This window comes from Aristolochia californica, unplaced genomic scaffold (genome assembly GCF_029961685.1).
Source record: "Aristolochia californica isolate CCGP_79_NKW_82.1479 unplaced genomic scaffold, dmAriCali1.0.hap1 SCAF_6, whole genome shotgun sequence".
Lineage (NCBI taxonomy): Eukaryota > Viridiplantae > Streptophyta > Magnoliopsida > Piperales > Aristolochiaceae > Aristolochia > Aristolochia californica.
In genome coordinates this window covers 4659340-4674415 of record NW_027182257.1, presented here as the reverse complement: position 1 = coordinate 4674415, position 15076 = coordinate 4659340, and the positions used below count along the sequence as shown (strand labels likewise).

The 15076-nt window shown below is 35.7% G+C and overlaps 1 protein-coding gene across 3 annotated transcripts; it reads right to left on the bottom strand.

The window, feature by feature from the left end:
* Positions 1-5785: 5785 nt before the first annotated feature.
* On the bottom strand, positions 5786-11882 carry LOC137933891 (calcineurin B-like protein 1). 3 transcript variants are annotated; one of them, XM_068777982.1, is made up of 9 exons: positions 11788-11882; positions 11192-11341; positions 10811-10893; positions 10210-10269; positions 9582-9690; positions 7626-7678; positions 6610-6690; positions 6357-6469; positions 5786-6259 (listed from the first exon to the last, which is right to left on the bottom strand). In XM_068777982.1, the coding sequence occupies exons 2-9, from the start codon at positions 11268-11270 to the stop codon at positions 6196-6198; spliced, it is 642 nt and encodes a 213-aa protein (XP_068634083.1). In that variant the 5' UTR covers positions 11271-11341; positions 11788-11882; the 3' UTR covers positions 5786-6195. The 3 variants fall into 3 exon arrangements, with proteins under 3 accessions (XP_068634083.1, XP_068634081.1, XP_068634082.1); XM_068777980.1 differs by having other exon boundaries at positions 11615-11869; XM_068777981.1 differs by having other exon boundaries at positions 11655-11869.
* Positions 11883-15076: the final 3194 nt, after the last annotated feature.

Below are 15076 nucleotides of genomic sequence, written 5' to 3'. Positions count from 1 at the left end.
TAACTTTTCCTTCCTCATTTGCAAGTTTGGAAGCTTAAAAGTACTGCTCCATTTTGCCATAAGTTTTGGATCACTTTTGGATCTCGTACGCCATTGTACTATTTAGGTTCTAGAACCTTGATTTTCATTTCCATAGGAACACTTCCCCAATTTAGGATGGTTCGCTTGAGAATCATCATTCCCATCCGCATCTCTTCCATTCCATTCGCATCTTGTCTAGGTTGTTGCACATGTCCTCTTTTAGCATTGTAATAGTGGTATAAACATCATTCTCTAACCCTTGAACTGCCTCAAGCCTATATTCTCAGGCATCTACAACTTCTTGAATCTTTTCCTCCCAACTCGAGCATTTGCACTCTACCTTCTCAAACCTCAATTCAAAAGAGGCAAAATAATATTTATTTTTGGAAATTTTCTTTGGTTCCGAGGATGCCAAGGCTGAATTGCTTTTGCTTTTATTTCAATTCTTTTAAACTAAACCTTAGCTTTGATACCAATTGTAAACGCCAATAGATTGAGTGAGAAATCACTCCTAGAACCTCAATGTGCGGCCTAACTTACTCCAGATGAAAAGTAGGCTAGTGAGCCTCCTATTCAAGAAACTCATTCTTGACTGTAATGGAGAATCTTTTACACAAAAAAGGATATTCTACATCAATTTTTAAAGCTTATATATACGCAAAATAGGGATAAACCCTCATCCCTTTATCATACTCTAACCTATGAGATTTTTCACCTAATCCACGTAAATCTCCTATTTGTTCAAATTTTAATGTGGCATTATCACAAATGCCTAAATCATATCAGATAACCCTACCATATTCATTTGGGTAAGCCCAAACAACTAGCTAGCCAGCCTCCCACGTGCATGCATGTGCCCGTGTGCCTCCTAAGTGTTAGGAATTAGACGTCCTAATTCCAAACTATTGAGAGCAATAATAATAAACGTAAAAAAAAATAAACAAGCACGTAGAAAGACACAAAATTTATACAGGTTCGCCTCAAGGTGAGACTACGTCTCATCTTCCGCCACTGTAGTAATCACTATGAAGATGAAATAGTTTACAAAAGAAATCACTACTCTAACCTCTCTTAGCAGCAATTGTTGATCCTCCTCGATGATCTTACTCCAGGTGATAAAAGCCTTAATAACAATGTCCCCAAATATAAAGAGAAAATTAGGGCAACTGGATTACAAATATAAAATTTCCAAACTACCCTTAATAAAATAGCAATCAATATATCGTGGATCTAGCGGGGGCTCCCCCCCCCCCCCCCCCCCCCTTCCAACCCCCACAATGACCTTACTACGAAGGTTGATCCGCGTACCGACTCAGCGTAAGGTGTTAATTAGGCTCCACAACTAAACACTAAGCATCTGCTCTCCTCCTCACATGTGCATTTGCTGCTCACTCTCATGCGCACCTGCTCAGTAGTTGTTGGTTGTGCGCACATTCATGCCCCTACTGCTATTGTTGCAGTAGTGCTTTGGTTGTTTCACATTTCTAAGCCGACTAAAGGCGTTGTAGCCCCTAGGTGGGCATTTTAATGATGTGGGTTGCCATACCTCTTTGGAAACCCCATTTTGGCAATGTTGCCACTATACCCCTTTTTGCTTGTATAGCATATTGAGCTAGCTTATGCCGATTGTATCACTTGTGCCGCATCCGTCTACGACTATATCACCTATGCCACGTCCATTTGCATATCACTCAGGCTTGTTTTCTCAATCATCTCTTTGGGGTTGCTTCTCCCTCAGGCTCCAGAGACTCCTTCCCTACTAATCTTTGAAACTTGTTGGACAATGTGAGGCTTTGCACGAGACACTTCTTCTTCCATTTCTTTTTCCTCTCCTGGCCTTTGATCATTCCCCTTCTCAACCTCTTGACCTTTCCCTTTTCTTTGTCTTCATCTCTTCTAACTTCTATTTCTATTTCTTATTATATGTCAAGTTCATTTCTACCATTTCTGTCATCATGGCATCAATTTATTTTCTCCTATTCCTCAATTTTCCTCACTTTCGCTTGATAAGTCCATTTCTTCTTCCATGCCAATTTCATTTTGACCATCTATATTATTGGAAGATGGGCCCAAGCCTACACGACCAAGGAAGGCACACACGACCAAGTGTGTTGGAAGATGGGCCCAAGCCCAAAAGATATGGACCCACCATGATCACGTGAGGTGGCATTATGAGTCTTACACAATAAGAAGTCTTACACAAGAAGAAGTCTTACACAGCCACAATTATTATAGAAGGAAGTCTCATAGAAAAGTTTCAACTTAAAGGTATTTTAGTCATGTTAGTCTTCTATTTATATTGGGTTATTTAATTATGCTAAGACTTATCTTTAAGTCTTAGAGTTTGGGTGTAATTGGGACATATGTAATTTAATTGTAATTGGACTACAACTTTTCTCTATTATAAATAGAGGTGCATGTACTCTGATTATAATAAGTCAATGAAGTATTTCTCTTTTCCATAAATTCAACATGGTATCAGACAAGGTTCTATGAGTTGACTCAGCCAATCCACAGAGGTAATGTGATCTTTTTTTATTTATTATCTCTAGCAGTATAGGTTCGTATTTCTCTTTTTTCAGTCCCTATACTTATTATTTGATTTACATTTTTACTTATATAGTGAGTTTTTCATATTGGAAATTATATATTGACAAAAAGATATTCGAGTCTACTTTCCAAGGAAAAATAATTTTTTTTCCAATTGGAGTTATCTACAAAGAGAAATTGATATTTGAAGCAACGAAGGTCAGATTGCAAAAGAGGTTTGAACAGCCGCAGAAAGCTTCAACTTCCGAGCTATTTTATGCTATCAAGAACGAGACTTAATGTGGAGAATTATATATCACAAGAAATATATGTAAGTCTATTTTCATACCTATTCGACCAATTCTCGATCTGAGTTTTTTATATAGAGATATTGATCTTGGAAGAGTCAATGGTCATGCTGCAAAAGGAGAATGAGTACTTAGTTCGGCCAGATTATAGAGACTGAAATCTATCAGATTATATATCTCAATAGAAGTATATTTTATGAAGAGAAGTTATACTTGGATAAAATGTATTTAAATCTATTTTCATAATGAGAAAATTTTATGTCAATCTGATCTATATTTAAGGATATATTCGCATTGGAAGAATCAAAGGTCATACTGGTATCTTATTGCACTGAAAAATCCGTATTTAAGTTGATTGTTTTGTGTCACTTTTTGAGTTGCTGTTATTGATCAACCATATCAGGAAAATATCTCACTTACCCCTTTTTCGGTTTCTACATTTATGTTATTTGGTTCAAGCTAGGAACACTGTCATTACCTCCCAGCTTGAGGGGGAGAAGTACAAGAAAGAGGTATTTTATTCCATATGTTGTGGTAAGTTTTATGTGACCAAAATATTCAAGAAAGGGGGAGCACAAAAGATGAAGCTTTTGCATCTAACAAAAAAAAATTTACAGCAAAGAAAATATAAGATCAAGAATCCTGACTCGTAGTAATAATTGTGGTAATTATTGGTGTACCTTACTCGGTTTGACTCGATTCTATTTCTCCGACTGGATTATTATTTTGAGGTATTTGTAACATATTCCTTGGTCAAAATATTATTTGGTACAAATATTCACATCGGATTATTTCATAGGTCCTTTTACAAGGATTTTTATTATTTTGGTTCGTGTTATATGGGCGTAGGCCCATTTCAGTTGCAACTATTGTGAAGAAGTGGTGGCATCAGCATCCTATCTTCCTGGTTATTTGATAACCTTACTCTTACCATCCTTTATTTGACTCTTACATACATCTTTGGACCAACCTTTTGCGTGTTGCTTCGGTTGGGAGTTTAAGTCCATCACATATATGGGTGTTTTAAATCCATTGAGACTTTTCATACATATATATACATATATATATATATATATACATATATATATATATGACAGGCATTACCCACTTATCACATCTTTTATCTTCGTCTCGTGAATGACATGCATTTATCACATATCACGTCGTTGTCTTGTGTAAGACAGGCATTTATCACCCATTTCTACGTGTGAGAGTCGGTGCCCGAATTGGGATACCATGATGGAGGAGTTTATTACTACATATATATTATCCCCCTTAATTGACATTTATTACTACTACCACTTGAGAGTCGTTGTCTGTGGAGGGACACAGTGATGGAGGAGTTTTATCACGCTTCTGAGCATTGCATATAGACAATGTCATACAGCTTGGAGTGATTTTACTCTCACTTATCTTATGTCAGTTGGGCCTCATGGAAGAGAGCACCAGCGTGAGAGGGAGTGTTGGAAGATATGGAGGACTGTCATTTTATATGAGAAGATCCTATACATAGTTTACAGCAAGCTAAGAGTTCATGATGTTCCCTCACCCCCAACTTGAGGGGATGTAAGTGTGGGTCCTTGGTCCCACTTAATCGACTAGTCTTTTCGGGTTGTATTGGTTAGGTACTTACATGACTTTATATTTGTATTTGGATTTGGTTTGGTCTTTGCATTTGGCGGGGTGGGTGTAAGTATGGGTCCTTGGTCCCACTTAATTGACTAGTCTATTGGGTGTGGATGGCTTAGTACTTGGCATTTGACACTCCACTCCCCGAGGAGACTTTGGTTTGTTTGGATTTGGTTTGGTCTTTGGATTTGATTTGGTCTTTGCATTTGGCGGGGTGAGTGTAAGTGTGGGTCCTTGGTTTCACTTAATCGACTAGTCTTTTCGGGTTGTATTGGTTAGGTACTGACAGGGGAGTGTAGGAAGATGGGTCCAAGCCCACACGACTAAGGAAAGCCTACATATCCAAGTGTGTTGGAAGATGGGCACAAGCCCATAAGACAAAGGAAGGCTCATATATCCAAGTGTGTTGGAATATGGGTCCAATCCCATAAGATATGGACCCCCTATGATCACATGAGGTGGCATTATGAGTCTTACACAATAAGAAGTCTTACAGAGCTACAATTATTATGGAAGCAGGTCTCACAGAAGAGTTTTAGTTTAAAAGTATTTTAGTCATGTTAGTTTTCTATTTATATTAGGTTATTTAATTATGCTAGGACTTATTTTTAAGTATTAAAGTTTGGATGTAATTGGGACAAAGGTAGTTTAATTATAATTGAACTCTATAACTTTCCTCTATTATAAATAGATGTGCATATACTCTGATTATAATAAGTCAATGAAATATTTCTCATTTCCATAAATTTAACATGTATCATCAGGCATAAAATCATTGTCTGATCTTCTGCCTTGATCTTCTTCTCTTTCTCTTTTACTTCCCTTTCTTGAGCTCTCATGCCTTTTCTTCTTCTTCCAAGTTACACAATAGTAACTTTTGAAACTGGTTCAGCCAATCCAGTCCAGTTCAAGATATGTAAAACCGGTTCAGCCAATCTGTATTGTCAACACATTCATCATCAGAATCTCTCTTTGAAGAGTACTGGTTCACAGTAATTTGTTTTCTATTCAGATGTAGTCCTTTCTTTTGGGCATTCATTCTCTTTATGGCCTATCTCGGAACATATCCAACACTTAACATGGGGTTGGTGGTATTTTCACCCAGAATATATTTTGGATTGTGGCACCTGTTTATTGTAACTTCTCTTGGACGTATTGTATCACAGGATGCGAGCTCCATTTTGTTCCAAGTACAAATGAGATATTTGTTCCTTGGCACCAACATCTTGATTTTCAAACAAGTATAGCAGTGCCATTCATTATAATTTACTTTCCTGAAGGGAAAATACCCTGCCGGCTTTCTGATAAAATTAGTTTCATGGGTTCCTGATTAAGTGAACTTCGAAGCAGAGTGAGAGAGTATTTCCCTGTGGATCCTGTGTAAAGTTGCCTAAATCCACAGACTGAATTTTTTGTTGAATCTCCTCGTACAAAGAAGAAACTATATTGTAACAAAAGACTAGCTACAAAAAATGTTATATTCACCCCACAGGGGAAAACCACAACAATGATAGCCTCCAGTTCAAAACCACCCTCCAAAAATGATAATCTACATCCAGAACACTCAGATCAATTTTATTCTGCCTTCAACCTTCAGGGATGCAAATGCAGCTCCTCTTTCACCCAAACAGATTCCAGCATGCTTTTGGAAGATAACAAATTGAGTTTCAGCTGCAGTGAGGTGCAAAGAATTCGGTGACACTTCCTGTCAGGTGGCAATTTCATCAACTTCCGAATGGAAAACAAAGCTTGGGAATGTTGTTGTTATATCCCTGCATGAGTGATAAATATCAAACTTGGAGCTCGCCTAACAAGTGGCCAAAACTTTTCTACAAGGTATCGATTAAAAGAAACTATGCAAGTTCTAACCTGAGATATGGAAGGGTCATAACCTTCATCAATGAAGGATTGCGGGAAACAAAATTTTGCCATTCAGATTTATCTATCTTGCCATCATTATTTACATCGGCCTCCAAAAATGTCTGTTTCAATAAGCTGGAACTGTTATAAAAGAAAGCTGGAAAGACAGCTCAAAAGGAGAACAGTAGGACCACTTTCATAGTTGATGGGTATAGACTATAGACTATGGAATTACAACTCATAAAAGTTCCAATGGCTTTACCTTATCAAGTATTATCTCGACTGTCTCGTCAGCCAATCTCATCTCTGACTCACATAGAAGAGCAATAAGCATTTGCTTGACCTGTTAAAAAAAATTAGATGTGCTCAGAAACAAATTTGGCCCATAATTTTCATCGTACCTCCAGCACAAACACCAAAGGCAATTGCAAAAACATACAGACTAAAATTTCTATTTATAGCACACATTGTTGATGACCTCCCTGAGTACAAAAAACAGCTAACCACTTGTGAGTTTTAAGAGATTCTGCCAGTTACACTGTCAAGTGTCTTACTTACCAGGAATAAAAATTACAATTGTATGGGTAAACGCCAGTATGTGACATACAAGAACAGTGAAACAGCAAATAATATAGGTTAGCTACAGGCGGGAAAAAATTCTGTCTCCAAATGGAAACCAGATAAGGATGTTTTTTACTACTTTTCTCTTTTTCCTATTTGTAAAAGAAAAAAAACTGTTGATTTTATTTGGGTCATCAGTGGGACTGAACATGACAGACATGACACAGTTGAGGTTCTGCGCTCAGGAATTAAAAAGTGTGATAGGTAGACCACAGTCACCATGTATCCTTGGTGAAGATTAGTTCATTTGTTGTACAGGATAGACCAAGTTAGTTCTATTTCAGATGCATCAACCCCATTAGTTTCCTAAAAAAGTGTCATACCCACATGAAAAGAAAAAAATCCCTCCAAACTACATCTCATGATTTTCTGTTTCAGAATTTAATACAGGGAGAACATAAAATACTTCCCAGAATCTATGAATCATAGCTCTCTATCAACATATCATGATCAAATCGTCACTCAAAACTGTTATCTACAATGGCTACTCAGAGAAAACCCTGATTTTTTTAGTTCAGTTGTTCAACTAACAATTTAAGCAGTGTTTGCCTTTCACTGATAAAGGAACACAAATTAAATATTCTTTAGCTGATAAGCAAGACTGGGGAAAGAAAAGAGACAAAGAAAAAAGAAACACAAGCACTGTCATCAACAGACCTCTTGTCGTTCAATGAAGCCCGTACCATCCAGATCATAAAGCTTGAATGAAACTGAGGAAGGCAACGCATGGAATCAGAAACCATGATTGAAATGAAGCAGTATAAACCAGACAATATTCTAAGTAGTGTTACAGAGGCACATTATAGACAGCTAAGCCTTCCATATGGAAGCTCCATGAGCAAGCCATCAAAGAAGCTGCGAGGACTTTAAAAAAATAAATAGTAGTTTCTAATACGACCTTAAAAAAAATTAGTTTAAAATATGACCTTAAAAAAAAAAAAAACAGTAGTTTCAAATACGACCTTCTTATATGCCACATATCCAACTACAGCATCTCAGATATCATATCTTCACATAGAGCCATATAATTAAGATCTAATGAACACATAGAGCCATATAATTAAGATCTAATGTGCACATAGAGCTATATAATTAAGATCTAGTGGGCAATTACAAACTCTCAATTACATTATCATACAGAGAAAAACAAACATACAATTATACCCTTTCACTTCTGTATTTTATTTATTATTTTTTTTTCAAATTAAAGGGCCGATATGTAGGCCTCTTCATGTTGTCCACAAGATCCCAGGGTCCAATGACAGAAAGAAGAGGCAACGCTGCCCTCCCCATGCAGAAAGAAGGGATGGGGCAGTTAATATGCAGTACATTATAATGTGAAAGAGCTAGTTCAAAAATACTTACAAATACAAGAACATCTTAATGTCACTTGTGCTAATGAAAGAAGAGGAAGGAAGCTCAACTATAAGAGGAAGCTCATTCAAAAGAGAAATAAGCTGAAATTAATGAGACCTGTCTTTCCCCTGTCACTTGTGCTAATGAAAGAAGAGGAAGAAGACTCAACTAAAAGAGGAAGCTCATTCAAAAGAGAAATAAGTTGAAAATAATGAGACCTGTCTTTCACCTTTTAGACATAAATTCCTTCTTTTCAATATTTAAAACTCAAATTCGTAGAGTAGAAAGTCTTAAATTCAGCTTCCTTCTCATTTGATTGAGTCTCTTTCTCTTTAAGGTGCCTCCAATTTTTAGTTTTTACCAACTGGGGCAAATTGATGACAAGTAAGCTCGATTTGAGTCCTCCTTTAAACCAATTATGGCTGACCCCATTTAATCATACCAAACAAGGTTACAAGGACTTCAACACTGACTGAAATAGATGGAGAAGGAAAAGGAGGAAGGGGCTTTCATAAATAGCCACTTGCAAGGTTTCTTGGTACAACTTCGCACAAGGCCTTGTGATAAAATCTTGATGAGGGCTAGCTGGTGTGTGCATAATTTATTGATGTTAGAATAACAAGAAAAAAAAAAAGGAAGAAATAAATTGAGAGTAGAACTAGTTTTATTGTGGATCCTGTTTATATAAGACCTTAAGACCTTTTGTGTCTGCTTCATAAAAGGGAAGATAAACACACAATGGGTTATGATAAATCAATGCAACTTATTTGTTTATTGGTTTCCACATGGGGCTTCCATAAGAGAAGTTTCATATCCCAATCATAAAAATAGATTGGTCAGCTGGTTCAGCTAGACTAGTTCTGATTCAACTGGTTCAGCTAGGTTTAACCAGTGATTAGACCAGCATGGCTCACAACAACTAATATGTTCTAGAATATAAATACCTTTATGCATTTTTCACATTATTGCATATAGCAGAATGGAATTTGGTTCATAGCATGCAGTGTCCATGAAAAGTCTAGGGTTCCAGTCTTCCCAAGAGTAATCACACACTGAGAGTGTATGAGTACTTGAGCCAGTTCAGTGTATGCCTGAAAATTCCAGCTGGTTTGGCCAGTTTTTAGAGAACAATGGGTTTAATTCTTGTAAGAGCCAAAGAGAGGCTATGGTTCAACAGGTTAGAACTCACCAATCCAGTCTGGTTCTTTTAGAACTGTACCAAATACATAATTAATGCATAATAAACAATCAACTTACAATCAATCTTATCTTCTGGTGGAGCATTAGGGTGAAAGATATTAAGCGCTCGAACGAAGTCACCAAAATCAATGACACCTTTTTTCTTAACATCAAAGAGGTCAAATATCTGCCACAAATATGGAAAAAAGATCAGAAACAGCATATAGAACAGGGAGAGAAAAAGAGAGGGAGAGAGAATTTACAGTAATGTCCACATTATGGACTTGATTTTGAAAGCCCAAATATAAGAGTTTGGTTTTCAATCAGCAGGCATTAATTGAACATTAATTGATTTAAGAGGCTCAAATTCAAATATTTTATGTAATGCAGTACAAAGTTCAAAGAATTAGTAGGGGTTATTAAATGTGCTGAGACCCTTTTCAGTTTGAGAAACAAGCTGCCTGCATGACTAGGTCAATTAATAGATCTTCAATTTTTCCATCCCCCATTTCTTTTTATTTTCTTTTCTGTTTTAAGCATCGATTACTTGCACGCTACACCCTTTTTCCCCTGGTGAGACCTAACGCCAAGACATCACACTAAAAACCTCGCCATGTGGCCTATTGAGACAAAGGCCGAATCCTGCCTCATGTTTTTTTCATTACAAAGCTAATAAATAAACAGAGAGAGATACACAATGTGGTACCCGGTTTGCAAATAGGTTCTCCTTCTTTCTGTTCATGAAAAGGGCCAGTTGGAACTCTTCCTGCATATGCAAAAACTGAATAAAGTTATGCTAAGTCGATGTTTATTTTAAATTGTTTGTAACATTATTCCAAGTTGTCAATCCTGGAGAAGACAACCACCAACCAATTGATCAAAATGTAACATACCAGATAAGAATGTTAAGCTCACATTTGAAATAGCTAATATGCGAAAAACCCTCAAAAAAGCTAGTCTATTATCTTATTTATTAAGAATGCTCCCCTTACTAACCTTTTACTTATAAATGGAAAGAAAACAGGGGTTAAAATGTTTAAAAAAAATTGATGGTAAAAAAAATAATAATCAGGTAAAATTGATGGCCTACTTCACAATTTGAGACAGCGCCAAACCAGTTAACAATTAATGTTTTTTCTAAGAAGGGATGGTGTATAGGAGACATTGGAATAACAGCTGCTCAAACATGAACAAGCAGAGACCCTAAGTTTTTGCAGCTTTAAGCAAGGGAAAGACACATACAGGCAAGCAAAAACTATTAAAGACCTTATGTAAAATCCATACAGAGAGGCATACATTAACATTACCTTGTTTATCAGCCCATCATCAATTACAGAACTGCTAATGCTCCTAAACAGCTCAAACAGCGCCTCAACTTCACTAACACTAACTGCAAAATAGCATCATTGAAAGCAAGATACTTCGTCACGCATTCCTACATATGCCAAACTAATGAGCATTAGGATGTTTAATCATGCCCGCTGAATGAATTCTTGTTGGATGGCAATTAAAGGATGCAAGATTTAATAAGAGGCACGGATATTTGGTGCTCTGTTTCAAGCGACTGATTCTTGTTGGAATCCTTGATGAGACATGACTCATTTACTTGCATGATAGATCCAAGCAGTTTATACCAAGAGTAAAAATCAAGAAAGAAAGGTGCTCATGAGACTAATCCAAATACTTACAAGCTGTTTGGGAAGCTAGCAATACTGGGTCTTCAAATCCTGGGAACGGTTTTCTACTCTTCGACTGAAAGCAGCCCATTAGCCAATAAAAGACCAGTTATAGACCAATAGAGCCTAGGCCTTACAACAACACCTCCGAAACATTTCAACCTAGCAAGCAAAAAGACCCAGAGGTTGAGCAGCGCACATAAGTTTAAAATATTCGGAAGAAATTTGAAAGCTAGCTCATAGCTTCCACCAATTGCATGTCATCAGTAAACTCATTAAAAAAAACACATGCAAAATAAAGCCACACAATTCAAACACAGAAACAAAGGAAAATCACGACAAATCTTCACCCCAAGAGGAGGAAAACATACAAAAAAAAAAAAAAAGACGAGTAAAATTAAAAGAAAAAAACTAATACTGAAATTAGAAACCCACAAGCCACAGCAGCAAGTCAAGGAGAAATCCAGAAAATCACCAATGCCCTTCTACGGAAGCCTTCTCGCAGAACACTAACAATGAGCAAAAGGGAAACAGAGATCTTGATCCCCCAACACCTCTACCTCCCTCCCAAACGAGATATCAATTATAAAGCGGCAGAAGCCGCTTACCAGGCGGATTCCTGCCAGGAATTCAACCGCCAAGGACTTCCAATTGCCGCCTCGCGTTGCCTAAACAGGAAAAAAGGAAAAAAATCGTCGACGCGCCCTGAACGAGATGGAAAATTAGCAATTTTGGGAAGATCGAGCGCGTCGTCCAGCATGCTCCATCCGACGGATCTAATTTTAGGCTCATAAACCGGTCCCACATCTGCTGCTAAACGTACCGCGATGGAATGATTTAGTAAGTCAAGGTGGGCCCATTAAATTAAGAATTAAAAGGCGCGTGCGCGAAAATGATAGAGTGAGAGGGGGTAGAATTATTAAAGAAAGCTAAGGAGTCATAACTTGATTCTTCGCTTTGACCCAAAAATGGGATATTCGAATCCACAAAAGGTCGCTTCTATGTATTTATGAGATTTGTTATTAGATTCCGTAATAACTACATGAGTGTGGTGGGAATATTCTCAAATGCTTTAAGGTGATTTTACCCAATTAGTGGGTTCTAGAATTATTTATCAATAATAAATCCCATTACTATATAAATAAAGGTATTATTTCATTAAAAAATAATTTTAAATACCTACTTTTAATTTTAATGGTTTTTTTTATTTTTTTTATTTTTCATAATTAATAAACGTATCGGATTTCTATTTTATTTTTATATAATACACATTGTAGAGAATGATATTTCATAGTAGACACCTAGAAGCGGACAAGTCACACAACTCTAAGTACCACGAAAAAGTAAAGTAGCCATCTCCTCATCCATAGCATATTTTTGTCGTTATTAATTCATTATTTCCTACATTAATCAAGATATAGACAGAGAAAGAAGAGGCAAAGTCACGATATCAAGGTGATAAATTAGAGAATGTAACAAATTTAGACAAGTAATACTTGGTAATAAATTTAAGTGTCTATGGTGATATGAGATCATCTCTGGTGAACATGGAACCAAGGGTTTCGGTGATGGAGAAGTGAAGATTACCACTAGGAGAGTTGAAGCACCTGGAGAGGAAGAGGTAGGAATCAATAATTACATAGATTCTACTATTAAGACCAGTTCATGGAAGTTATGACCTGTTCAAGTAGTTTACTAATGGTTTTATTCATAATTAGCACATCCACTATTATAAGGTTTTACTGTTAGTTGAAATAGTGAGAGTAAATATTACACTGACTAATAGCCATATTGGAATAAAATCCGAAGGCTAGATTTTTTAAATTTTTGTAGGAAACGGTGGCATTATAACCATGCAAAGACCGCAAATGTGAAGTATCAAAAGATACACAAAAATAAAAAATAAAAAAATAAAAATAAAATAAAATAGAAATGAATAATTTTAAAAATTAATTTAATAAGGTGAATATAAAATATAAAATATAAAATATATTATTAATGATCAGCAGTAAATAAAGCACATTGTTAAACAAATCATAGTAAAATATAATAATAATAATAATTTTAAAAGGAATATAAAACATTTATTTAAACAACATGTATAAATTTACAAAAAATAGATTAAAATTTAAAATGATAAACAAAAAAGGTAAATAAAATAAATCAAAGTATTAGAATAAATGATGATATATAAAATAATAAAGAAAACAATATAAAAATAGTCCAATGTAGTAAATAAAAATAAGTCTCTACTTTTTTTAAATTATTAAATAAAATCATTAAAATTAAGTAAACAAAAAATTAAATATTTTTAAAAGAGACAAAAAAGAGATAGTTTATAAATATTTTTTAATCAACAATAATGAAAATAAAAACAAAAAATTAGCTATGACATAGTATATAAGTTGTTTAATTATTTTATGACTTATCTTTTGGTGTCAGACTTTGAGTGTAATTGGGACTAAGGTAGTTTAATTGTAATATAATTCTACTTGTGTTCCTCTATTATAAATAGAAGTTTATTGTACTCAGTTCTAATCAAGTCAGTAAATTATTTTATTATCTCCTAAAATTCAACAAACCACAACAACTTCTCTAAAATTCTTTCGAGGTGAAAATGGTCTTACCTACTCAAGGCTTGACATAAATCTCAAAGATTACGTGCTCACCTTATAGCCCACCATAAATTGGCCTTCGAGAGGCTGATTTCTTGATCTAAATGTAAACAAATAGGTACTCTAATCTTAAGTATCTACCAATATAACCAATAGCATAAAATAGCCCTTAATGACTTGAACTAAAAATATAGACAACTCATATAGGCTTTAATGACTTGATTTCAAAATATAAACAACTCATATAGTCTTTAATGACTTGATTTCAAAATATAGGACTCAAAATAAACCTTAATGATTTGATTTAAAAATACTGTCTCAATGTAAATATGGGATAGGTTTTCAAATTGGGAAATACACACAAAACAACTCAATATAATGATTGATTTCAAAGTATAGCCCACGATTAGTAATCTAAACTTATTAATGATTTTGTATAAAGCCATATTCCTCCCTTGTAAGTGCTATCTTCCTTTTAGGGGGGTGTAAGGGCTTCACTACTGGTTGCTTTTGTAGGGGTGGAGACTTGATTAGCCTTGGAAAATTTTGGTTTATCGTGTAAATTCTTGCACTTGTCTATCGGGTGGTTATTTAAATCAGAAAAGCGCACTTCCCTTTTGTTAGGGTTTTACTAGGTTGAGAAGAAGACATAAGAGAGAACAGAGAGACGAGAGCGACAAGATTTCAAATTTTCTAATTATTCACTATCCTTTAGAGTCTAGGGTTACACATAATATATAAACAGATACATGGCCCATTGGGCCCACACAACAATTTGGATCAAACATAGCAATCTCCACCTTGAGCCAAATTGCATCTAAAACAAACTAAAACATAAAGCAAAAGCATAAAGCAAACATAACCTAACCAAAGGTAAACATAAAGATACAACAGCAACATGCTAGAAACAAACCGACACCAAACTTGAGCAAAACTTGAATTTTACAAGTGGAAGAGGCTTTGTGAGCATATCGGTTGGATTCAACTCGGCACCAATCTTCTTCATGACAACTTTGCCATCCGAGATCACATCTCGAACAAAATGATAGTCAATGTGCTTCGTTTTCTCATGATACATGCGGTCCTTTGTCAAATGAATGGCGCTTTGGTTGTCACAATGCACCGTAATAGGACCCTCGATAGAAGACATCTCGCCAACAAACGCCTTGACCAAATAGCCTCCTTGATAGCCTTTGTAATTGCCATGTATTCGGCTTTCGTACTTGAGAGTGCAACGGTGGCTTGAAGTGTAGACTTCCAACTAATTGTACAATCTCCAAAG